General features: G+C 36.5%; 1 protein-coding gene across 3 annotated transcripts in view; it reads left to right on the forward strand.

Annotated features, from left to right (window-relative positions):
* PLS3 (plastin 3) overlaps window positions 1–24953 on the forward strand; it is a 96682-nt gene that overhangs the window by 58085 nt on the left and 13644 nt on the right. For all 3 annotated transcript variants that reach the window (XM_061409539.1, XM_061409538.1, XM_061409540.1), the window contains 6 exons: window positions 7516–7679; window positions 13532–13661; window positions 14394–14526; window positions 17231–17312; window positions 18065–18230; window positions 20137–20279. In XM_061409539.1, the coding sequence (XP_061265523.1) occupies window positions 7516–7679; window positions 13532–13661; window positions 14394–14526; window positions 17231–17312; window positions 18065–18230; window positions 20137–20279 (818 nt within the window). The remainder of the gene's footprint in view (window positions 1–7515; window positions 7680–13531; window positions 13662–14393; window positions 14527–17230; window positions 17313–18064; window positions 18231–20136; window positions 20280–24953) is intronic.

The following is a 24953-nucleotide window of genomic DNA, read 5'->3' on the forward strand; positions in this document are numbered from 1 at the left end:
CTCAAAATAGATTAAAGATCTAAACGTAAGACCAGAAACTATAAAACTCCTAGAGGAAAACATAGGCAAAACACTCTCTGACATAAATAACAGCAGTATCCTCTATGACCCACCTCCCTGAGTAATGGAAATAAAGGCAAAAATAAACAAATGGGGCCTAATTAAACTTAAAAGCTTTTGCACAACAAAGGAAACTCTAAGCAAGGTGAAAAGACAGCCTTCAGAATGGGAGAAAATAATAGCAAACGAAGCAACTGACAAAGAATTAATCTGAAAAATATTCAAGCAACTCTTGCTACTCAATTCCATAAAAATTAACGACCCAATCAAAAAATGGGCCAAAGACCTAAAGAGACTTTTTTCCAAAGAAGACATACAGATGGCTAATGAACACATGAAAAGATTCTCAGCATCACTCAAAACCATAATGAGGTACCATTTCACGCCAGTTAGAATGGCTGCTATCTAAAAGTCTACAAGCAATAAATGCTGGAGAGGGTGTGGAGAAAAGGGAACCCTCTTACACTGTTGGTGGGAATGCAAACTAGTACAGCCACTATGGAGAACAGTGTGGAGATTCCTTAAAAAACTGGAAATAGAACTGCCTTATGACCCAGCAATCCCACTGCTGGGCATACACACCGAGGAAACCAGACTTGAAAGAGACACCTGTACCCCAATGTTCATTGCAGCACTGTTTATAATAGCCAGGACATGGAAGCAACCTAGATTTCCATCAGCAGACGAATGGATAAGAAAAGCTGTGGTACATATACACAATGGAGTATTACTCAGCCATTTAAAAGAATACATTTGAATCAGTTCTAATGAGGTGGATGAAACCGGAGCCTATTATACAGAGTGAAGTAAGCCAGAAAGAAAAACAGCAATACTGTATACTAACATGTGTATATGGAATCTAGAAAGATGGTAATGATAACCCTATATGCGTAACATCTAAGAGACACAGATGTATAGAACAGTCGTTTGGACTCTGGTAGAGAGGACGAGGTGGGATGATTTGGGAAAATGGCATTGAAATAGATCACCAGTCATTTCGATGAATGAGACAAGGTGCTCGGGGGTGGTGCACTGGGATGACCCAGAGGGATGAGATGGGGAGGGAGGTGGGAGGGGTGTTCAGGATGGGGAACACACGTACACCCGTGGCGGCTCCATGTCAATGTATGGCAAAACCACTACAATGATGTAAAGTAATTAGCCTCCCATTAAAATAAATATATTTATATTGAAAAAATAAAAACTACAGCCCAACCAAATAAATAAATAAATAAACAGACCAGTGCTCTTTCACTGTGCCGTCTGGTTAATTATCGATGGAATATTGGAAATTAAGTTCTCAGGATAGTCTGAAAGCCATGTTTTGACTGTGTAGAAGATAGGTGCACAGATTATAGGTGTGTTGGGCAAGAGCAGGAGCATACATATGTGTGTGTGTGTTCTTGTGTGTGTGTGTATATTTTAAGTGTTCCCACTGAAACGTGTTAAAAGTGTTCCCAGTGGTAGCAGGTGGGAAATCATGGCCTATTTTGAGTTGGGAAACAGTTGATAGACAACATTTTTGATTGCCTGGTCTCCAGCCCTCTAATCTTGTCCAGCCTTCAGCTGTACTTGACCTCCACCTTTGGGGATCCAGTATTAGGATGAACTCTTTGGTAGCAACCTCTATTCTACTGTTAGCTGGGATTCATTAAACTGCATCTTTTATGTATTTTCTGGAATGAGCTACCTCAAAAGGTATAAGTTGTGAAAGGCAAAACCCATGTTTATCTAAGCATCTGGAGATGTTTAGCATCTCCCTTTTCTAAAGTTTTAATGGCTAATGAAAGCTCAACTTTATTGCTTAGATCTGAGGATGGAATATAATCTAAATTCTTCTGCACAGATTTCTTGGCTGAGTCTTAAATTAATATTTTGTGTGCTTTCACAGGCGGTCAGGATTGTGTGTGTGTGTGTGTGTGTAAATCCATTATTGCTAGATACATAGATTCTTTTTGTCATTTTTTAGTGCAAAAAATTTGTGGAGTTTATCAGTTAAACTAAATGGAACTTTTAAACACAGCATTTTGTAAAGGATGTGCATCTGCACTTGATTGTTTTTCTTCTTTAAGTCCTAATGAGCACTGTCCGCAGTGGGTTAGTAAAGAAGTTGCATATGTATTGCAGATGAGGACAGACACATGTGACCTGTTTATAAGGAAAGACACTACATTTAGACAGAATCAAGGCTGGATAAAGCAACACACACACACACACACACCCCCCTAAGAATCAAGGGAAATCCCAGTTTTTCTCACTGTCAGATTTATAAGACAAAGTAGCACCCCAAAAGATGCATTTGAAGTGATAGATTGCACCACATTCCACCTGGACATGGGCAGTGTAAAACAGCAGCTAAAATCAAAACCACTTGAATTCTGGCTCAGCTTTCTCCAGACAAGTACTTAAAATAGCTTAAATAACAGGATGCAAGGGGAGGGAAAACATTTCCTTTTAAGGATATGCATTCTTGGTGTGATTCAAACTTCTGCAGGAACATGGCTGTATAATAAATTTCTTTACTTTAAGGTTATTTGGGGGGAGGGTTTGGGGAGAGTTAACTGACATCTAAAATAATACTTGTTAAGAGCATAGTAAGGTTTTGTGGGTTTTTTTTTTTAAGTGCAGATATGAATCTACACGTGTCATCATAGACAGACAGACAGACAGAATCTGTTGTTAAAAACATTTGATTCCTTTCTGATGAATTCAGCAGCCAGTGTAAAAGACAGAGGCCTCTCTGTTACACCCTTGGGAGTCTTTGTGTGTGTGTGTGTTTTTTTTTTTTTTTTCGAGTATAGCAATTTTTCTTTAAAAATAGAACACTTAATTCATTTCTTGAAATTTAGCTCTGGACTCTATGTGGAAACTTTGTTCAGTAGGTAGGTGGAGTTTCTTCTTCCCTCCTCTCCCCAGCCCGTCAGTGTCTACCTACACTCACCATATTTTGTGAACCAAAAAGTTGAGACCCGTGCTTGCAGAAACATTGAAAATGCTCTAGATAATATAGGCTGTATGATAATGTCTATGTTATCAGGTGGTCAAAAATACCATGCTGGAACAGAAGAGTTTTCGAAATGCAAAACTTGTTCCACCCCATGCCAATGGGTAGTTAATGAAGAAGGGGCAAATGAGCCAGAAAGGGCCTCCAGAATATTGACAGCTTTAATGAGAAAATAAAGGACTACCATCATGCCAGGAGGTTGTGATTTCCAGTTGTTAAAACTGTTTTTTGTGTGTGTTTTGGCTGGAGATTGGGAATAAAATTAGCCTAAAACTCTTTTAAAGTAATTGCACCCTATTTTGTCTTTCAAGTACTTTAGCAGCTGGGAGATTTTCTAAAATTAATCGCAAGCTGCCTTTTAAGGCTCCCTCTGCCTTCTTATTGAAATTAAAATTGTTTTCTTCAAAAGGTATGATTTAGAGACAGAAAGTTTTGCAGTAATTTACTAGTACTAACACTAAAATGCCTTTGATCTCAGGAGGTAGTACAAGCTTGCCCTGCTTTTAAAATATGGAGAAACAGAGTAGGTAAAAGGTAAAACTTTACAAATATGTAGAAGAAGATGACATATGGTCAACTATTCTTTTCCCATACCAGGAAAGATACAGGAGAGAGATTTCAAGTAACTCCAGATTTTATAAGGATTTTGAAGCCACAGTTTCAAGTAAGAACCAGACATTCTGTCTGGTTAATTCTGTATCTTTGGTGTCGAGCCCTGTGCCTGCCACAGAGTAGGTACTTGATTTGCTCTGGAGATTGATTCATGCTATGCAAGTGCACAGTTTTTCTTAATAAAGTCAAAGCAGGTTTCTACATTTAGAATGAGAGAGAGGTCCTGACCTGACAGCCATCACTGGTAGTCTACTTGGATACTCCTTGGTGGGTGTGTTCACTTAGAAAACCAAATTACAGATCTGAAGGCTGCTGGGTGGGGACAGAATTAGAACAAAGGGAATGAGATTGAATGTTATTTAAGGGATATTTCTGTCCTCAGGGTTTCCTGATGGAGTGCCATTCAGTCTATCAGTGCTATTTCTTCATTTTTTGCTCATTGTTGTTTGCTTATTTATGTTTTTAAAATGCTCATTAGATTAGAGCATTATTTTCCTGGTTTAATACTTGAGGATCCTAATAAGAACCTACTGTATAGCACAGAGAACGCTCAATATTCTGTAATGACTTACATGGGAATAGAATCTAAAAAAGAGAAGGTGTATGTATATGTATAACTGATTCACTTTGCTGTAGAGCAGAAACCAACAACATTGTAAATCAAATATACTCCAATAAAAATTAATTTAAAAATACTTCAGGATCTCTTGTTCTACAAAAATAATTTTTTCCCTTTGCTTATTTTGTGCAAGGTACTGTGCTACATACTGGGGTTGGAGAAAGATTTAGGAGAATCTTTGTCAGGAGATTTTTACAATATCATAAGATTGTCAGGTAATGACAAATTCATATTCCTCCAGACCCCCTTTAAAACATTTCTGTCCATTGCTGAAAGCATCTGTTATTACTTCTCTTACTTCAAAATGGTATTTCCACATGTGGTTATTTTATGCTAGTTATATTTTAGGGTGGCTATTTCCTGGCATCTTTTAATCACATCAGTGAGCTTCTAATTAATGCTCAAGAGAGGTTATTTCAGAGAGGGTGCACACAAGTGGTAGTTCCCCCATTGCCTGCACTTCTCTTCTACCTGAAGCAAAGAAACTGCCAGACAGACTAGACTCAGTGCCTTTGTGAGTTTCATGTAGCTTTGAATTCATTATAGTTCTCCAGCATAATAAATAAAATAATAAACATCTCTGCCTTCCACTTCTATTATATCACTGAGAATACAAAAAGAACAACACACTAGGTCCAAGGTGGAGTAAGTAACACAATTTCAGAAGTCAGAGGAAAATAGAGTATGTTTTAAAATATCTTTCTATCAGAAATTGGTTGTGTGGACAAGTTTTGATAGTCAAAAGGAATACACCATCTCCTTCTCTATAGATATAATAAAATGAAGGAATATGCTGGTTGGATACTGAGGTTTAATAATGATCAGAATGTTATTACTCTATATTTGTTTTTCATATGTATGATGGTTTTTTATCTCCAGTTTTTTAGAGCTAAAAGGGGGTCTTCTCTAAGATCAAATGAAGCCCCCCCTTTTACAGATGAGAAAACTATGATCTGGAGAGATGACTTAGGCGAATTAAATGTAGTTAGAGCCTGTGTCACATTACTCACTCTTGTTGTGTATGCTGTGTATCTTTCGCTTTGTCACACTCCCTAGAACTGAGTTGTCTTTTCGCTTTTTAAAGAAAATGGGAGAAACAGATTGGTATGTGCATGGGGAAAGGTGTATTTAAATCCAAGAATTTCATTCATCAGAAGTTGCTAAAATCCTACCTCAGTGCCATGTGGATTACTTTGTTCTTTTTAGCAAATGCAGATGTCATTTTTGGATTGATTTCTGCATATAAACACTTACTAATAAAGTGTTTGATGTATGGCCTTTTATATGTTCAAAGCAAAAACAGTGAAGATGTGCCCTAAGGGGAATCAAGTACTTTACCTTGAAGGAACTATTAGTGATTTTCAGAAGTGTTGGGTACTTTGGTGATGATGCTTTAAAAGTATGAATATTTTAATTGATAGATTTAAAATATGGTAATCTATGCTTAAGAATATTTGACTCTAGAATCATATACTTCATTAAAAATAAACATAACAATTTCATCAGCTTTCAGTTTATTAGGGAAATGGTTTCATACAGGGGATTTAATATTGTAATAATTGGCCCACATTGGCTAATATCAATTTTGCTTCAGTCACACTTAGAAGAAAATCCAGTGTGTGTACCATGGTCTATAAGAGCTTACATGAGCAGTTCCCTGACCTCATCTCTCATTTTCTCCTTTGCTTACTCTGCTCAAGTCATACTGGATCTTTGCTGTCCTCAAAACACATCAGACACACTTTCACATCACAGACTGTACTTGTTCTTTCCTCTACCTAAAATCTGCCCCCAACAAATAGCCACATGATTCACTTTCTTACCTCAGGTAAGTCTTCATTCAAATATTACCGCATCAAAGTGGCCATCCATGATGATTCTATCTAAATAGCACTCCCACCATCACCCATATCCCCACCTGTCACTATAACCCAGAGTTCTTCAACTTCAGCGTTACTGAAATGTTGAGCTGTACAATTCTGTGTTGCAGGATGGGAGTGGGAGTGGGGGTCATATGCACTGGACGATTTTTAGTAGCATTCCTGGCCTTTGTGCACTGAATGTTCCCTGAAGGGCAAAATAGCCCCCATTCTAATCCCTTACCGCTCTTTATTTTTCTTCATAGCACTTATGCTATATGTTACTTGCTTATTGTCATGAGAAGGTGAGCTTTTGTCTAGCAAGACTTTGTTTCATTGGTTGCAGTATCTCCAATCTTAGGAATGGTATCTGGTGCAATTTTGTTTTATTTTTTGTTTTGGTACAGTTTTTAAGTAATATATCAAATAGATTAACTTCATAGTATATATTCTTGAATGGTGTTGGCATCATCTTGAATCATTTCTCTATTCAGATTGTTTCCCTCTATTATAATTAAATTTATATATGAAAATCAGTGGAGGACCTAAGGAATAAAAAGCATTTCTGAACATTTAAGTATATGAAATAGCTGGTGAAAGTCCAACTGTCTACTAAAAGATTACACCTCAGGACATTAGCCCTCTTTTCCAATAAATTAACTTTTAGTCATTGATCAGTTTTATTTTTCATTTTTAATTGTTTCAGAATAAGCATTATCAGCACTTAGATACACTCTGTTAAAATTATGAAAGCACAAAAATTTTAAAATTATTTGTAGACTTCATTTAAACATTTGCATTACTTACGACTGCATTTATTTTTATGAACTCTGTATTTGTTTTGGATTAACATTTATTTACATTAACTCTTGAAAAATTGGCACTCAAGAGGATAGCATATTTCAGGTGTTCTATGTAATATAATTAGCATTAATCACAAACTGTTATCTTTGACAAAGGGGAGAATAAGGGGCATAAAACTCCTAAATAGCTACAGTAAGAATTGTTTTATAGCATGGCAGTGTTTTATTGGTGTATAATCTATTCTGAAGTCCTGTCAGCTTTATGATTTAATGATAATTTTATTAGACAACTGTGCTTTCCTAATATTGGGGATGCTATTTTTAAGCTAAGCTACTTATACAGTTCAAAATACAAGAAACATGACGTAAGCCATGCCCTTTCAGTTAAAATTTGCATTTCCCTTTCAGACCTCTTTAGGTAGCAAACAATAAGAAAGGATAATACTGTATTTAGGCGAGCTTATAAACTTTAAGCTTTAAGAACTGAGTCTAAAATGAAGAAAAATATTCTATAGGTTAACTTATTTACTTTTTTGCTTGTTCTCCCTTATCAAAAAGACCTCAACAGCAATGGATTCATTTGTGACTATGAACTTCATGAGCTTTTCAAGGAAGCTAATATGCCATTACCTGGATATAAAGTGAGAGAAATTATTCAAAAACTCATGCTGGATGGTGACAGGAATAAAGATGGGAAGATAAGTTTTGACGAATTTGTTTATGTAAGTATGTGAAAACCTACTATTTATTAGAAGTAATGATTGCTTCTTTGTCTTGTGGGGTCTTTTAGTAATAAGTCCTATTAAGTTCCTAAATATATCATAGTAGTATTGTTATAACTAATAAAATTTCTCTCATCTCACCCACTGCATTTAGTTCATTCTTTTAGCTATTAGAATATCTTAACAAAAGAACTGAGAAAAAACACTGACAGAATCAAAGATATAACACTGTGCTTGCTGTGTAAGGTGAACAGTCTCCTTGTGGGGGTGTGGGGGCATCATTAAAGGACATTTTTCAAGGTGTGAAATCACATCCTTGAAGTGCTCTTTTCTGTAGGTGAACAGCGTGGTCCCAAATGTTAATGATACACCCTGACTCACAGTCTTGGAAGCTTCCCGAGTTCAACTTTCTGATTAAAAACATGTTTGCTAAACTTGTGGCAGTAGTAGTTAACTGTACTATTTTCCCTAGGATGATGATTTTGATAATTAAAAGTTAGAAACATATCTTTTTAACCCATTGGAAGAGGCAGTTAAAATTCTTGTTTTCTTCTCTAGTATCATCAAATACTCTTCAAGGTTAGGGGCTGATTTCTTAATTCTATACCCAAGCACCTAGTGTTCCATACTCAGTGCTTAGCGAGTGTGTGTGTGGTACTCATTATTGAAATTTAATGCTTTTAGCTGCTAGCTAGTGGGGTCAAAATTTTTCTGGACATAGGACATTTTCCATCCATATTCATTGACAAAGTATTTGAGATAGATATTAAAGAATAGCTGTTTCCTCAATTAAGAACACTCTTAAGATTTCATCATTTTATTATTCATTTAAGACTCAGTTTGACTAGATCTTATTTGGCATTCTTTATGTGTATTACAGATAGTAATTAGTGCCTAATATTATCACAAACTTCCTAGCACTCCTATCTTTTCTAAGGTTTGTTTTTGCCCCAAGACACCTGAAATGATAACATATACTCCCATCAGTAACCACAGCTCAATATAGCAAGTGAAATTCTGATATGTTTTCTCCTATTAGAATTAGCCCCTTTAGAACACTTGGAGCGTTCCAGAAGCAAATTGACTAAGTAATGATGTCTGCTCTTCTGATAGATAGCATTTGCCTGGGGGCAGGGCAGGGAGGAAGGGAGCATTACTGTTTTAAAATGGGCAAGGATCAGAATTATAATGCTATTATAGTTCTTGCTATCTTCTTTTGCAATACTGATTTCCTCCCCACCATTTTTTGCCTCCAGTTATTGCCAAAGCCTTTTGTTTTAAATCCTGTGTTCAATAGTAAGTTGCAATTGACTTGCAATGTGAGCACTTGCATGTCCTCTGATGTATAACTTGCCCCTCTTGTAACTGCATGTTTAATTGTGAATTTAAAGCAGCTTAGAGTGGTGGTGAACTACGATTGCTTACTTTTGATATAGTTTGCTGCTCAGCATTTTTTAATCTACTATGAAGAACAGACTTAAATAATCAAGATGTGCAGTGTGCCAGTATTTTTAAGGAGACGGTTATGAAACTGTCTTTGAGAAAAATCATCTTAGGGAAATATTTAATTTTGTATATTTTGAAATGTTGCTGATTCCACACAGCTGTTTGTGGCTGTGACTAACCTAGTATTTTCTTTAAAAGTGAATAATAAGCTTCATAATTTTGGCATCACCGGGACTTTTTTAAAAATAATGAGAACCTTGTTGGTTAAAATATATATATTTTAGAATTGGAAGAAATCAATATGTTTATACTCCTTCATTTCTCAAAAAAAAAAAAAAAAAAAAAAGCCTGGGTTTCTCAAAAAGGAAGTGACTTGCCCAGCATTACACAGGGAACTAGTGGCTTTGTCAGTTACCCCTCTTTGTTCAAAAAACTGGTAAGGAAGACAGTAAAATAACTCACCTGAAGTTTCAGAATGATACCACCATGACTGTACTGAAAGAAAGATGGGTGTATGATTAACCAAGCAGACATCTGTTCACTCCCATCTGACTTGTCATCAATGAAACCTCTTACAAATCATTAGACAAAATATGGTAGATCCTAGTTATCTGAGAAAAAGGAAGTGTTGCAGGAAGGGGGATCCCTTCTAGGGCCCGAAACTGGGCTCTTGTCTAATACTTAGAAATGAATTGTCTGAGGAGTGTGCTGACATGTGCTGACAAAGCAAGATATTTTACTGGGAAAGGGCACCCCGGGTGGAGAGCAGTAGGGTAAGGGAACCCAGGAGGCAGCTCTGCCAGTGGCCTGAAGTCTCGGGTATTATGGTGATGGGATTAGTTTCCAGGTTGTCTTTAGCCAATCATTCTGACTCAGAGTCCCTCCTGGTGGTACACACCTTTTTCAGCCAAGATGGATGCCAGAGAGAAGGATTCTGGGAGGTGGTCGGACATGTGGTGTCTCCTTTTGACCTTTTCTGAACTCTTCCAGTTGGTGGTGGCTTATTAGTTCCCTGTTCCTTACCAGGATCTCCTATCATAAAACAACTCATGCAAATGGTTATTATGGTGCCTGGACAGGGTGGGCCATTTCAGTCAGTGTGCTTCCCCTAAAAGAAGCGCGTTATTCCTGTCAGGGATTAACATAAGGAAATAGAAATAAGCATGTTCTTGCATGTTAGATTTTTGGTTTTTATTTGATTGCTGCTTAAAAGGTATTAATTGCAAACCAGGCTACCAACAAAATGTCTGTATTAATATTGGAGAAGGATATATATATATATATAGCAGAAAAGAGTCCCCAAATTATATGTAAACGTCACACATTAAAATTAAATATATATTAACTGATCTTGTTTCTCTTGAGTATTTTAAAACTAAGTTACTAGATTTTTATACTTCTTAGATTGTAGTAAGGTATTTTCCTACATCTATCAAAAGACCGGTATATCATAGAGATAAGTAACTTCATATAAGCAAAGTGCTTAGAACTGTACCTGGTATATAGCAAATACTATAGAAGTGTTAGTTGTTGGTAGTTATTTCTATTTATTAAACAGGCAGTGTTCTCTTCCTATTATTACTAAGTTTAGGCCTATAACAGATTTCCAAATAGTAAAAATTCAAACCTAGTATATTGGAAACAAACCTCAAACACTGGAAGCCAGTCATATTTTTTTGCAATTCTTTCTGAAATCTTTCTTTCTTAAACTCCTATGTCTCTGCATTGCTGTGGTTTAGCCACTAGTGTTCATCTAGGAAGGTGATGACACTTTTAAAAGGAATACAGGACATACATGTTTCATAAAAGAGACTGGAAAAGATGTATAGAACCAGAGAGAGCAGTGTACACCAGGAGCTTGTTCATACATGATAAAGCAAGTCCCTCCTCCTGGAGGAAAAACAGCATGAAACAGTGAGCTCATTAGTATCACAACAGGCAGCTTTGAATAGATTCATTGACAACTCTCCAGCACTGTAGCTGGCCTGGTGTTTCCTCTGATTTCAGAGATTCTTGTTAAGCCAAGGCTTATACTCAAATTTGCCTTATCATCCACTGGAGAGTTTTCTTTACTAAAGTAGAAAATAAAGTGTTCATTCTCAGGTGGTGAATCTATTGAATAAATACGTAAATCTTCAGTCATCTCCTATCTTTTAACATTTGTTTAAAATATAAAGAACAGATGAAAATACCATGAAACTGCAAATTTGCACTTGGCTTGAAGAATTTATTTAAAGATATTTAGAAAAGAAAGGTCATGTAAATTTTCTAAGACAATTGAAAATGTAACTAATTTAATTGCATCTTTGCATTCAACATGTCATTCCCAAGCATCAAGGGTTTAAGTAGAGCTATGTAATTGCATTAGAATATTGTAGAGATTCTTTTTTTAAATGATTATTATTTGTACTACTCCTCTTTTGCATGATGTATGCAAATTTGGATTTTTTCAGCTGAAGTTGTGATCATGGAAGCAACCTAATTTTAGAAGGTAATGATCCTTAAGACAGAAATAATTGTGATAAGAAAAATAACTTTTCATATGTCATTCTGAGGCAGTAACTCCAAGGCATTCACATTGGGAGCTTTTTTTTTGTCATTACAGTGATTTATAGTATCTCAGTCTTGAGGAAAAGACTTAGATTTTGGATTTTAATTTACTAGACACTGTTCTACTAAATGAAGTAGAGTTCAGAATGAGGTGGGATAGTGAATATTGCTTTTTCACTGAGCAGATGGATAGTTACCAAAGAGGGACTTGTTTGAACAAAATGTATCACAATGAAAACTGCTACATTCCCAAGCAACCATTTTGTTGTATAACCTTGGCTTGGATGGTAAAGTGAAATAAATGAAATTCCAGTTGAAATCAGAGTGTGAGTAAAAATGATTTTAATAATTTGAAAATTACCCAGAGTACATGAGTCAGCTCCACACTATTGATATTAAATAGAAGTCAGTATAATGGCCAGAGAGAAGGAAGAGTGATTTCATTGGTAGTCAGTATGTGTGTGTCTATATATTATACATAATAGATGGAGGCGTGCACACACACAAACACACACACCCATTCTAAAAGTCAACCTCTGAAATTACAGGCATAGCACAAAATCACAGCTATAGAAAGTGAATAAGCTTGATTTTGTAAAACTTCTTGCCTACCATTTTCCTAAATAAAATTGGGTTTATAAGTCCAAGGAAGGCCAGGATTTAAGGATGGTAACAGGAAAAGATGACTTTGTGACAGGGTTATAGCAACTTTCCTACTGGTTACAAAAGTCACTCTCTCTTGGTCAATTAATTACAAAAAGGTATCCTCCTGGAAAGACTAAATGTGAAAAGGCACTGGTGTTTCTGCCTGCCACAGTCTTGCACAAGACCCCAGGCCTGCTTAGGGGAGTGTGGGCTGCATTTCATGCCTGCTCATGCCTGCTGTCACAGACACAGCCTGAACTGCTAAATACCACGACTCTGTTCTGTGACCTTCACATATAGGCTACCCCTCCTGAGGTGTGTGTATGAGTATGTACTTGTCAATAATGCTAAAGGGCTTTGGGTTATCTTCTATTTGCTCAGTGACTTTTCCATTAGGGTTCTAAGTTTCCTTCAATAAGCCTGGTATGTTCCAAACAACTTTTAAAGGAGTTTTTATCAAAATACTACATCTTGCTCTTGTTTTTCTGATGGTGGCTAATTTAGCCATGCACATTGATAGCTCAGGAACACATTGGAGGTTAGGTAAGTTCCAGTATTTCAGACTTACATAAGCAGACCTTTGGAATGTCCAGTCATTCAGTCAATGGGTTAGAGTAGGGTGTGAAATTTGCTTTGTTCCATCCTGGTTTTGTGCCTTATTGTGAAGAGAAAATCACTGAAAAGCCTCTTTTCTGGGTTTATTCATCTCCTGCTGCCAACTAAGCATATTTTCCCCCTTATTATTCTGTTCTAGCTGTTACCAAGCTACCCTAGGATAAGAAATATTTTTTTTTTTGGTTGAGCTATAAAATTTCCATATTTCTTTGCACTGTATATCATGCTTAAAGAAAGGGGAAATCCTTCAGTCTTTTATTTGCAGGAAAAGAACAGAGTCTTCCTTGTTCTAGAAAATTTATAGATTTACCTATGCCTTTGAACTACGCTAGTTTTTGGCTTAAAGCAGATTTCAATGCATGTGACATTTAATGTTTTTGACAAGTGTGTACAGTTGATTTCTGGTGCTTAATTTTTGGTAGCAGTATTGAAGTACTTGTTTAGCATTTTAAAAACTCAAGCTTAGTTTGCTTTATCTTTTAACACTCGTCACCTGTGGGGGGGAATGTAGGTTACCAGCATATAAAAGAAGATCAATATGCTTATAGTTGTGCCAGATTGAAAATTGTGAATCAGCAACATGTTTTCATTAATAGATTTTCCAAGAGGTAAAAAGCAGTGATATAGCCAAAACCTTCCGCAAAGCCATCAACAGGAAAGAAGGGATTTGTGCTCTGGGAGGAACTTCAGAGCTGTCCAGTGAAGGAACGCAGCATTCTTACTCAGGTAATGGTTAACACAGTGAACTACATAGGGTGCCTGCTATAATGTCAAGGAGAGGCTCTAGAAAAACCCTGCCTCCTAGGTAAGAATACAGTTGAAGTTGTTGTGATCTGTATTTGGACTGTGGCTAATACTTGCCATAAAAGCATTACAGGTATTTATTATATAGCTTTGTTAGCTTTTAAGAGCCATGATACAATATGTGCACAATACTGATATGATACAACACATGATAAAATAATAGGCTTTATTATAGCAGTGTGTGCTGTCGCTTTAGTCTTGTTCGACTCTTTTATGACCATATAGACTGTAGCTCCCCTGGCCATGGGATTCTCCAGGCAAGAATACTGGGGTGGGTTGTCACGCCCTCCTCCAGGGGATCTTCCTGACCCAGGGATGGAACTCACGTCTCTTTTGTCTCCTGAATCAGCAGGTGGGTTCTTTATCACTAGCACCACCTGTGGTAATACAAATAGAATTTTTAAAGAATTTTGTAACTAACTTCCAAGAATTTTGTAATTTCTGTAAATATCAGTTAACCTTGCTCTATTTCTTTGTTAATTTTATAGCTCCTAAGAGCTATTGTGTTGCATTCAATTGTTTGGGTTTCCAAAGAGGATAACACAGGATTATGACACACTAACTGCCGTGCTCATGAACACCTATTTCAGGCTTTAGAGTCAAATATTTAACCTAGAGTATAAACTAATGTCTTCTTATTCCACATAATTTTAGAGGAAGAAAAATATGCTTTTGTTAACTGGATAAACAAAGCTTTGGAAAATGATCCAGATTGCCGGCACGTCATACCAATGAACCCAAATACCGATGACCTGTTCAAAGCTGTTGGTGATGGAATTGTGCTTTGGTAAGATTTCCAAGAGTAGTCTTCCATGTAATTGATACAGTCGTTTCTGGATGCCTGACGGATTCTTCTTGGGGAAAAACTAGAATTGAAAGTTGTCTAGGTTCTGTCCATTTCATCTTCAGGTCTGTCTGTGAAAGTGCCACCAAAGGTGAATATAAAACTCAGTCATTCAGACTGGACACATCTTCCTAGAGGAGCTTTCAGCTTCCAGTTTCTTCTCATCATGGAGCAAGCTAAGCATTTCAACTTTGTTAAGCCTTTTATGTCAGTATCTCTTTATTCTCAAGTACCATAAATTCCAAAAGAGAAAAACAGGCCACTTGCCACTTTTCAATGTCCAATTACTTATTTCTGAAAAATATGTTTGTCACTGCTGCTGCCCTAGACCCAACAGTGTCTCAGCCAAAAAGGTAAAAGATTATCAACAGCTTGTCAGTAGATTTACCTCTCTTTTGAAGTAGTAGAGCACAGTGGTTAACAGCATGCTCTACAATCAGTCTGCCTGGTTCCTTTTCAGGCTCTGCCTCTCAGTATCTGTATAACTGTAATCAAGACACTGACCCCTTTGAACTCTCCTACCCTATTGGTGGGAATGTAAATTGCTGCAGCTGCTATAGCCAAAAGTATGGAGGTTCCTTAAAAAACTACAAATAGAGTTACCATATGATTCAGCAATCCCACTCTCGGGCATATGTCTGGAGAAAACTAAAAGAGATACATGCACTCCAGTGTTCATAGCAGCACTGTTTTACAATAGCCAAGACACAGAAATGACCCAAATGTCAGTCGACGGGGAATGGATAAAGAAGATGAATGGAACACTACTCAGCCATAAAAAGAATGGAATTATGCCATTTACAGCAACATGAATGGACCTAGAGATTATCATACTAAGTGAAGTCAGAGAAAGTCAAGTACTACATGATATCATTTATATGGGAAATTTAAAAAAATGAACTTATTCATAAAACTAGCAGACTCAAGGACATAGAAAACAAGCTTATGGTTACCAAAGGGGAAAAGGGGGATGGTAAATTAGGAGTTTTGCATTAGCAGACACACAATATATATAAAGTACACTATACACTATATGTAAAACACTTAGTGTTTTATAGTGTATATCAGATCAGATCAGATCAGTTGCTCAGTTGTGTCTGACTCTTTGTGACCCCATGAATCACAGCACGCCAGGCCTCCCTGTCCATCACCAACTCCCGGAGTTCACTCAGACTCACATCCATCGAGTCAGTGTTGCCATCCAGCCATCTCATCCTCTGTCATCCCCTTCTCCTCTTGCCCCCAATCCCTCCCAGCATCAGAGTCTTTTCCAATGAGTCAACTCTTCGCATGAGGTGGCCAAAGTACTGGAGTTTCAGCTTTAGCATCCTTCCTTCCAAAGAAATCCCAGGGCTGATCTCCTTCAGAATGGACTGGTTGGATCTCCTTGCAGTCCGAGGGACTCTCAAGAGTCTTCTCCAACACCACAGTTCAAAAGCATAGACATACACTATATATAAAATAAACAAAGTCCTACTGTATATCATAGGGAACCATATTTAATATCCTGTAATAAACCATGTGTGCGTGTGTTCATTTGCATCTGACTCTTTGACCCCATGGATTGTAGCCTACCAGGTTCCTCTGTCCTTGAAATTCTCCAGGCAAGAATACTGGAGTGGGTTGCCATTTCTTTCTCTAGTAATAAACCATAGCAGGGAAGAATTATTTTTTAAAAAAAGGTATTTGACTGCTTTGCATTTCAGGATCCATCCATTATGATCCCCATATTATTGTGCTTGCTCAGAAAGTTGTTGTGAGCATTAAGTAAATACATATTGGAACACTTAGAACAGTGCAGTGGGTATATTTCTGATGACAGTGTACAATATATAAAATTCATTTTTTTTCCAATATGATCATTTTGGTTGTTTAAAAAGATGATTTCTAAAAATGTGAGATATGCTTTTACTTGCCACTTATAGGCTGTAAAGAAATAATTTCCAATATTTTAATAGAGAGACTCATATGATACTATTTATTTAATATTTAAATTTTGCATGGAAATAAGCATGGTTTTCTCTAAAAATAACTTGTTTTAGGGCAGTAGTATAAACATCTAAAATGTTAGAGTCTAATTCCAAATTTTACCAAATGAGGTTGTTCTAAGTCAGATCCTGCCCCAATTAATACAACTTTTCTTTTTATCAATATTATCACTGTATTTCTAGCACCAAATATAGTACCTGTGCATCATCTAGTTACTCAATAAATATTTGGTGAATGAAAGAATCTCATGCTCAACTAATTTTCACTCTTTGTAGATGAAATCATTTTAATTATACATTATATAATCTAACAGAGAGATTCATCTTCAATGTGGGATGTTATCTGTTTTTAACACTTAACAAAGTTTTTAATATCCAAGTAATTCATTCTTGTAAAAGAATGTGAAAAGTACAAAACATTAAATAAGAAAATATGCCATAATCCCCAACTCAGAAATATTCAACTACTATAAACACTTTGGTCTTTCCTTTATTTGCATTTTTATATGTATGTTTTTTTTTTGATTAGCCTGACTGAAGTCATACATTGCTTTTTTTTCAGATTACATGAGATACGTGTTATAATAAGCCTTAAAATATTTGTGAATATTCATGGATTATTTAAAAAATAAGTCAATATTTTAAAATTTCTGTTTCAGTAAAATGATCAACCTTTCAGTTCCTGATACAATTGATGAGAGAGCAATCAACAAGAAGAAACTCACACCATTCATCATTCAGGTATGCACTCTTCTCTCCTTCCATGAAACTATTATTTGAGGACCTGTTTTATAGACTGAAGGCTCTGCATTTTGCATCTTCTCATTTAATTCTTACAACAGCTCTGAGTTGAGGATTATTTTCCAGATTTCATAGAAGCTGAGATGCAGAAAGATTTCAGAGGTGTACCAAGGTTAATAATGCTGGAACTAAAGTTCAAATCCAGGTCTAACTGCAAAGCCCTATATTCTTTTCATTACATTTTGCATTCAAACATATAGAAATAAGCAAGCATGTTTAAGCTCTTAGTTAATTAGCATGTTTAAAGAATAGAAAGCTTTTATTTTCCATCTAGTATTAGGGTGTTATATAGCAGTATTTCCTCATGCAAGACCATCTCTTGGGATGAGGAGATTCAGAACTTGTAGAACTCTCATGTGTATTCAGTAGACCTCTCATTTAGGCATTTTAAGAAATTCAACACATAACCCACATGGATATACTTACTCTAGTAACTCAGCCTTTTCCTTTAGGGTCAGTATCTTTCAATAGGGACTAAAAATGCCGTTAACTTGCCTTGGAAATCTGAAAAAGACTATAAAAAAGAGGCCAGATTTGTTTTAGCTATGCTTTTAACACCAAAGCTTGGATATTGCTTTCTGTGGATAATGTATGGGTAAACTTAATACATAATTTCATTTCAGTGAAGGGAAAAAAAGACTAAAAAACCAGAAATGTCAAGAAGCAAGTATTATAAATTGGCTGTCTTGCAGGAAAACTTGAACTTGGCACTGAACTCGGCTTCAGCCATTGGATGTCATGTTGTGAACATTGGTGCAGAGGATTTGAGGGCTGGGAAACCTCACCTGGTTTTGGGACTGCTGTGGCAGATCATTAAGATCGGTTTGTTTGCTGACATCGAATTAAGCAGGAATGAAGGTAATGAAACACAGTCATGATCTTGAAAATTGTTTATTGGTTATTTTTTTCTAGTCATGCAGACTGTCATACTTTCAGCTAATTGCGGTGATTAGATGATAACTAGAATTAACAGAAGGTAATGTTATAGTGTTATTCAGGAAAACAGCCTAATCACAACTTTCTTCTTTAGTAGTAATTAACATTTGTCTGGCTCTTTAGAATTCATTTCACAATAAAGACACGAAAACCTAGAGAGTTTAAGGAATTTGTGCAAAGTTCTTTTCTGCTCTACTCACATAGTCCCCACCCCATTACCACCCTCAGGCACACCATCTCCTTTAATTTTAATACCTTTTCTATTATATTATACATTTATGGCTCTTCAAAAATATTCTAACCTGCCCTTGATGGTCTCATATTTCCTGAATTAGCAGAAGCACCATTTTTATAGCATAGGTTTTGATATCACATCATAGACTTGTAGAATGTATAAGCGTATGTGATACAATTGTCCTAAGGTCCTAGGAAGTGCTACATTGTCCTCTCCTTTTGAAGTTTAAAATATTAAGCATCACTCCAAATATTCACATTTTCTTCCAGAAATCACCATATCAATCTTCAGTTACTTTGGGGGAAGAATATATATTGGGAGTTCTCAGTATTTCTGGGTCTCACAATACCTGTCAACAGTCCTATTCTGCATCCAAGACTTTATGACACTTACAATTTTCAGTCCACTCAAAGTGGCCTGTATTTGAACAAATAAAAATTTTCTATCTGCTGGTCTCTTCAGAGAAGTATTTATCTTGTTAGAGTTGAAGTCCAGTGAACAAGGAAAGGAAGACAACAAAATTAAACTACATTGGCTCATATAATAAGTCAAATGATTTATCTCTGACAAGGTCTCAGGTGCAGAGAGGTCAGGCTGTTTAATCCTTTCCAGCCTTTTGACTTGGAGATGGAGAACATGTGGAGGTTTCTGTACAAGTGACAATGTTACCTCTGCCCTAACTTAAATCCCTCAGTGCCAGAGTGACATGGTGTGAAGTGAAGTCTATGAATGATGAAACTTGCCTATTAGAGATATTACTTAGACCTCTTTGGAAGTCAGGCAGTTTTAGTCTTCTTGTTCAGTATAAATCTCCTTTTATCTTATGGGAGGTAATTATTGCATAAGGACTATACAACTTCTCCATGGAAACAGTGCCTAAATTTAGATAGTTCTCTGTGCAGATGCTCAAGCTTCTACCTCTTACCTCTGGGGATATTTACCCAAAAACCCTTGGCTGCTTCTGCACATTCAATTCAACAATAAAAAATTGTTGAAGAGCCTTTACATGTTAGGTGCTATAGAAAATGTAAAGTTGAATTCTTTTTCTTTAAAAACAGGTATGGCAAAAACCACTACAATATTGTAAAGTAATTAGCCTCCAATTAAAATAAATAAATTAATTTTAAAAAACAGGTTTAACACTTCAAAAGTTAGTTATGCTTAAATATAAATACCATAGGGTTTGAATACTCTTTTAATCAAAAGGCTCCAAAGTTTTAAACATACTCCCCCAAGCCTCTGATTTTAATATTATTTAAGAACAATTTATGTAAATATATGACATAATGTGACAATGTTCAACTTAAAAGCTAGAACTTACTTGGCATTTGGAATATGAAGAATAATCAAGATGTTAAAATATGTAATGTTGTGTATTCTCGTAATTAAGTGTTTCTATCAATATCATCTTATAACTAATTATATACTTTTATCTTTATTATTAGACTGTGAGTACCTGAAAACTAGGAACTAGGTCACAGTACTTTTTGTACCTCTGTTACTTACTTAACGGAGTGTCAAAAGACTCAATAAACATGTAATGACTGTTACCATGTAATATATTGGTTGGGTTTTTCTTTTTCACCTTTATAGCCTTGGCTGCTTTACTTCGAGATGGTGAAACTTTGGAGGAGCTTATGAAATTATCTCCAGAAGAGCTTCTGCTTAGATGGGCAAACTTTCATTTGGAAAACTCAGGCTGGCAGAAAATCAACAATTTTAGTGCTGACATCAAGGTAACTGTTTAGTTAAATATTTCAGTTCAGTTCAGTTTAGTCGCTCAGTTGTGTCTGACTCTTTGCGACCCCATGAACTGCAGCATGCCAGGCCTCCCTGTCCATCACCAACTCCCGGAGTCTACCCAAACTCATGTCCATTGAGTCGGTGATGCCATCCAACCATCTCATCCTCTGTTGTCCCCTTCTCCTCCTGCCCTCAATCTTTCCCAGAATCAGGGTCTTTTGAATTGAGTCAGTTTTTCACATCAGGTAGCCAAAGTATTGGAGTTTCAGCTTCAACATCAGCCCTTCCAAAGATAACCGAGGACTGATTTCCTTTAGGATGGACTGGTTGTATCTCCTTGCAGTCCAAGGGACTCTCAAGAGTCTTCTCCAACACCACAGTTCAAAAGCATCAATTCTTTGGCACTCAGCTTTCTTTATAGTCCAACTCTCACATCCATACATGACCACTGGAAAAACCATAGCCTTGACTAGACGGACCTTTGTTGACAAAGTAATGTCTCTGCTTTTGAATTTGCTATCTAGGTTGGTCATAACTTTCCTTCCAAGGAGTAAGCATCTTTTAATTTCATGGCTGCAATGAAATTTCACCATCTGCAGTGATTTTGGAGCCCCAAAAATAAAGTCAGCTACTGTTTCCAGTTTCCCCATCTATTTGCCATGAAATGATGGGACCAGATGCCATGATCTTCGTTTTCTGAATGTTGAGCTTTAAGCCAACTTTTTCACTCTCCTCTTTTACTTTCATCAAGAGGTTCTTTAGTTCTTCTTCACTTTCTGCCATAAGTGTAGTGTCATATGCATATCTGAGGTTATTGATATTTCTCCCCACAATCTTGATTCCAGCTTGTGCTTCCTCCAGCCCAGCATTTCTCATGATGTACTCTGCGTATAAGTTAAATAAGCAGGGTGACAATACACAGCCTTACTTCAGGGGCACATAATAACATGAAGACTTCAGGCCAGCTTAAAGGAGGGGAAATCCTATGAGTTTATCACCCAGCCTCATTGCCTCTAGGCCCTGATGGTAGATTTCAGTAGAGAGACTGAGCCAAGTAAGAGCACCACCACTAATTCTAGCTTTCATTTTGTGGAAAGGGGTTTAAGTATTACAGTGCTAACATTTTCTATTCTGCCTACCGTTCAACATACTGTACGAAAGATCGGCAGTCATGACTTCTGTTTCTAAGTGCCTTTCCCAGGCCTCAGTGTACCTGTGTTAGTAAAGGCCTAGAATAGAGAGGGCCTCAGGATTCCCCATCCCCTTTCTTATTTGGTAACTCTTCTGTCATGTGCTGCCTCCTTTAGCCATTCAGTTCTTGGAGGTGGTTATATACTCTTATGTATGTCTGTATCTTCTACCTCAGCCCTGCCCCTATTTTTAAAATTTAAATATATTTAAAAAAAAATTTACAATGTTGTATTTGTTTCTGCCATACCACAACACAAATCAGCCATACATTCCCCTCCCTCTCTAGCCTCCTACCCCTCTCCCCATCCCATCCCTCCAGATCATCACAGAGCACCAGACTGGGCTCCCTGTGCTACACTGCAAATTCTCACCAGCTATCCATCTTACACTCGACAGTGTATATATGTAGATGTTACTCTCTCCATTCGTCCCACTCTTTCCCTCCCCCACTATGTCCACAAGTCCATTCTCTACATCTCTGTCTCCATTCCTTCCCTGTAAATAGGTTCATCAGTGTCATTTTTCTGGATTCCATATATATGTATTAATCTACTATATTTGTTTCTCTCTGACTGACTTCACTCTATATAACAGGCTCTAGGATCATCCACATCACTAGAACTGACTCAAATCCCTTTTTAATGGCTGAGTAATATTCCATGGTGTATATATACCACATCTTCTTTATCCATTCATCTGTTGATGAACATGTAGGTTGCTCCCATGTCTTGGCTGTTGTAAACATTGCTGTTATGAATATTCAGCTTCCCATGTAGCTCAGTTGGTAGAGTCTGACTTCAATGCAGGAGACCTGGGTTCAGTCCCTGGGTTGGGAAGATCCCCTGGAGAAGAAAATGGCAACCCACTCCAGTATTCTTGTCTGGAGAATCCTATGGACAGAGGAGCCTGGCTGGCTATATTCTATGGGGTCACAAGAGTCAGACATGACTGAGTGACTAAACACATGTGAATATTGGGGTACATGGGTCTTTTTCAGTTATGATTTTCTCAGGGTATATGCCCAGTAGAGAAGTTGCTGGGTCATATGGTAGATTTATTCCTGGTTTTTTAAGCAGTCTCCATACAGTTCTCCATAATGGCTGTATCAGTTTACATTCCCACCAACAGTATAGGAGGGTTTGCTTTTCTCTACATCCTTTCCAGCATTTATTGTTTGTAGAATTTTTGATGATGGCTATTCTGAATGGCATGAGGTGATAGCTCATTGTAGTTTTGATTTGCATCTCTCTAAGGATTAATGATGTTGAGCATCTTTTCATGTGTTTCTTGGCCATCTGTATGTCTTCTTTGGAGAAATGTCTGTTTAGGTCTTTTGCCCATTTTTTGATTGGGCTGTTTGTTTTCCTAATATTGAGCTATATGAGCTACTTATATATTCTGGAGATTAATCCTTTGTCAGTTGTTTCATTTGCAATTATTTTCTCCCTTTCTGAGGGTTATCTTTTAATCTTATTTATTGTTTCCTTTGATGTGCAAAAGCTTTTAAGTTTAATTAGGTCTCATTTGTTTATTTTTGTTTTTATTTCCATTCCTCTAGGAGGTGGTTCACAGAGGATCTTGCTGTGATTTATGTCAAGGAGCATGCTACCTATATTTTCCTCTAAGCTTTACAGTTTCTGACCTGATATTTAAGTCTTTAATCCATTTTGAGTTTATTTTTGTCTATGGTGTTAGAAAGTGTTCTAGTTTCATTCTTTTGTGGCTGTCCTGTTTTTCCAGCACCACCTATTGAAGAGGCTGTCTTTTCTCCATTGTATATCGTTGCCTCTTTTGTCAAAGATAAGGTGCTTGTAGGTGTGTGTAAGTTTATCTCTGGACTTTCTATCTTGTTTTATCAGTCTATATTTCTGTTTTTGTGCTAGTACCATACTGTCTTGATGAATGGAAATTTGTAGTATAGTCTGAAGTCAAGAATGTTGATTCATTCAGCTCTAATTTTCTTTGTCAAGATTGCTTTGGCTTTTCAGGGTATTTTTTGTTTCCATAGAAGTTGTAACTTTTTTTGGTTCTATTTCTGTGAAAAATATCATTAATGGTTTGATAGGGATTACATTGAATCTGTAGATTGCTTTGAGTAGTATAGTCATTTTCACAATATTTCTCCCAATCCAAGAACATGGTATATCTCTCCATCTGTTTGTGTCATCTTTGACTTGTTTCATCAGTGTCTTATAGTTTTCTGCATACGGGTCTTTTGTCCCTTTAGGTAAGTTTATTCCTAGGTATTTTATTCTTTTTGCTGCAATGGTAAATGGAATTGTTTCCTTAACGTCTCTTTATGATTTTTCATTGCTAATATATAGGAATGCAAGGGATTTCTGTGTATTACTTTTATATCCTACAACTATACCATATTCATTGATTAATTCTAGTAATTTTCTGGTGGAATCTTTAGGGTTTTCTATGTTATCATGTCGTCTGCAAATAGAGTTTTAATTCTTCTTTTCAATCTGGATTCCTTTTTATTTGTTTTTCTTTCTTCTCTGATTGCCGTGGCTAGGACTTCCAAATCTAGATTGAATAATAGTGGCAAGAGTGGGCACCCTTGTCTTGTTCCTAATCTTAGAAGAAATGCTTTTAGTTTTTCACTATTGAGAATAATGTTTGCTGTGGGTTTGTCATATATGGCCTTTATTATGTTGAGGTAGGTTCCTTCTGTGCCTACTTTTTGGAGCGTTTTTATCATGAATGGGTGTTGTATTTTGTCAAAAGCTTTCTCTGCATCTATTTATATGATTATATGACTTTTATCTTTCAGTTTATTGATATGGTTAATCACATTGATTGATTTGCATATGTTGAAAAATCCTTGCATCCCTGGGATAAATCATACTTGTTTATGGTGTATGATCCTTTAATGTGTTGTTGGATTCTGTTTGCTAAAATTTTGTTGAGGATATTTGCATCTATATTCATTGATGATATTAGCCTGTAATTTTCTTTTTTGGTGGTATCTTTGTTTGCTTTTGCTCTCAAGGTGATGGTGGCCATGTAGAATGAGTTTGGGAGTTCTCTTTCCTCTGAAATTTTCTGGAGGAGTTTGAGCACGATAGGTGTTAGCTCTTCTCTAAACTTTTGGTAGAATTCACCTGTGAAGCCATCTGGCCCTGGGCCTTTGTTTGCTGAAAGATTTTTAAATCACAGTTTCAATGTTGTTGTTTGTGATTGGTCCGTTTATGATTTCTAATTCTTCCTGGTTCAGTTTTGGAAGTTTGTACTTTTCTAAGAACTTATCCATTTCTTCCAGGTTGTTCATTTTATTGGCATATGGTTGCTCACAGTAGTCTTCTATGGTCCTTTGTATTTCTGTGTTCTGTAGTAACTTCTCCTTTTTTGTTTCTAATTTTATTGATTTGAGTCTTCTCCCTTTTTTTCTTGTTGAGTCTGGCTAGTGGGTTGTCAATTTTATCTTCTCAAAGAACCAGTTTTTAGTTTTATTGATCTTTGCTATTGTT

This window comes from Bos javanicus, chromosome X, assembly GCF_032452875.1.
Source record: "Bos javanicus breed banteng chromosome X, ARS-OSU_banteng_1.0, whole genome shotgun sequence".
NCBI lineage: Eukaryota > Metazoa > Chordata > Mammalia > Artiodactyla > Bovidae > Bos > Bos javanicus.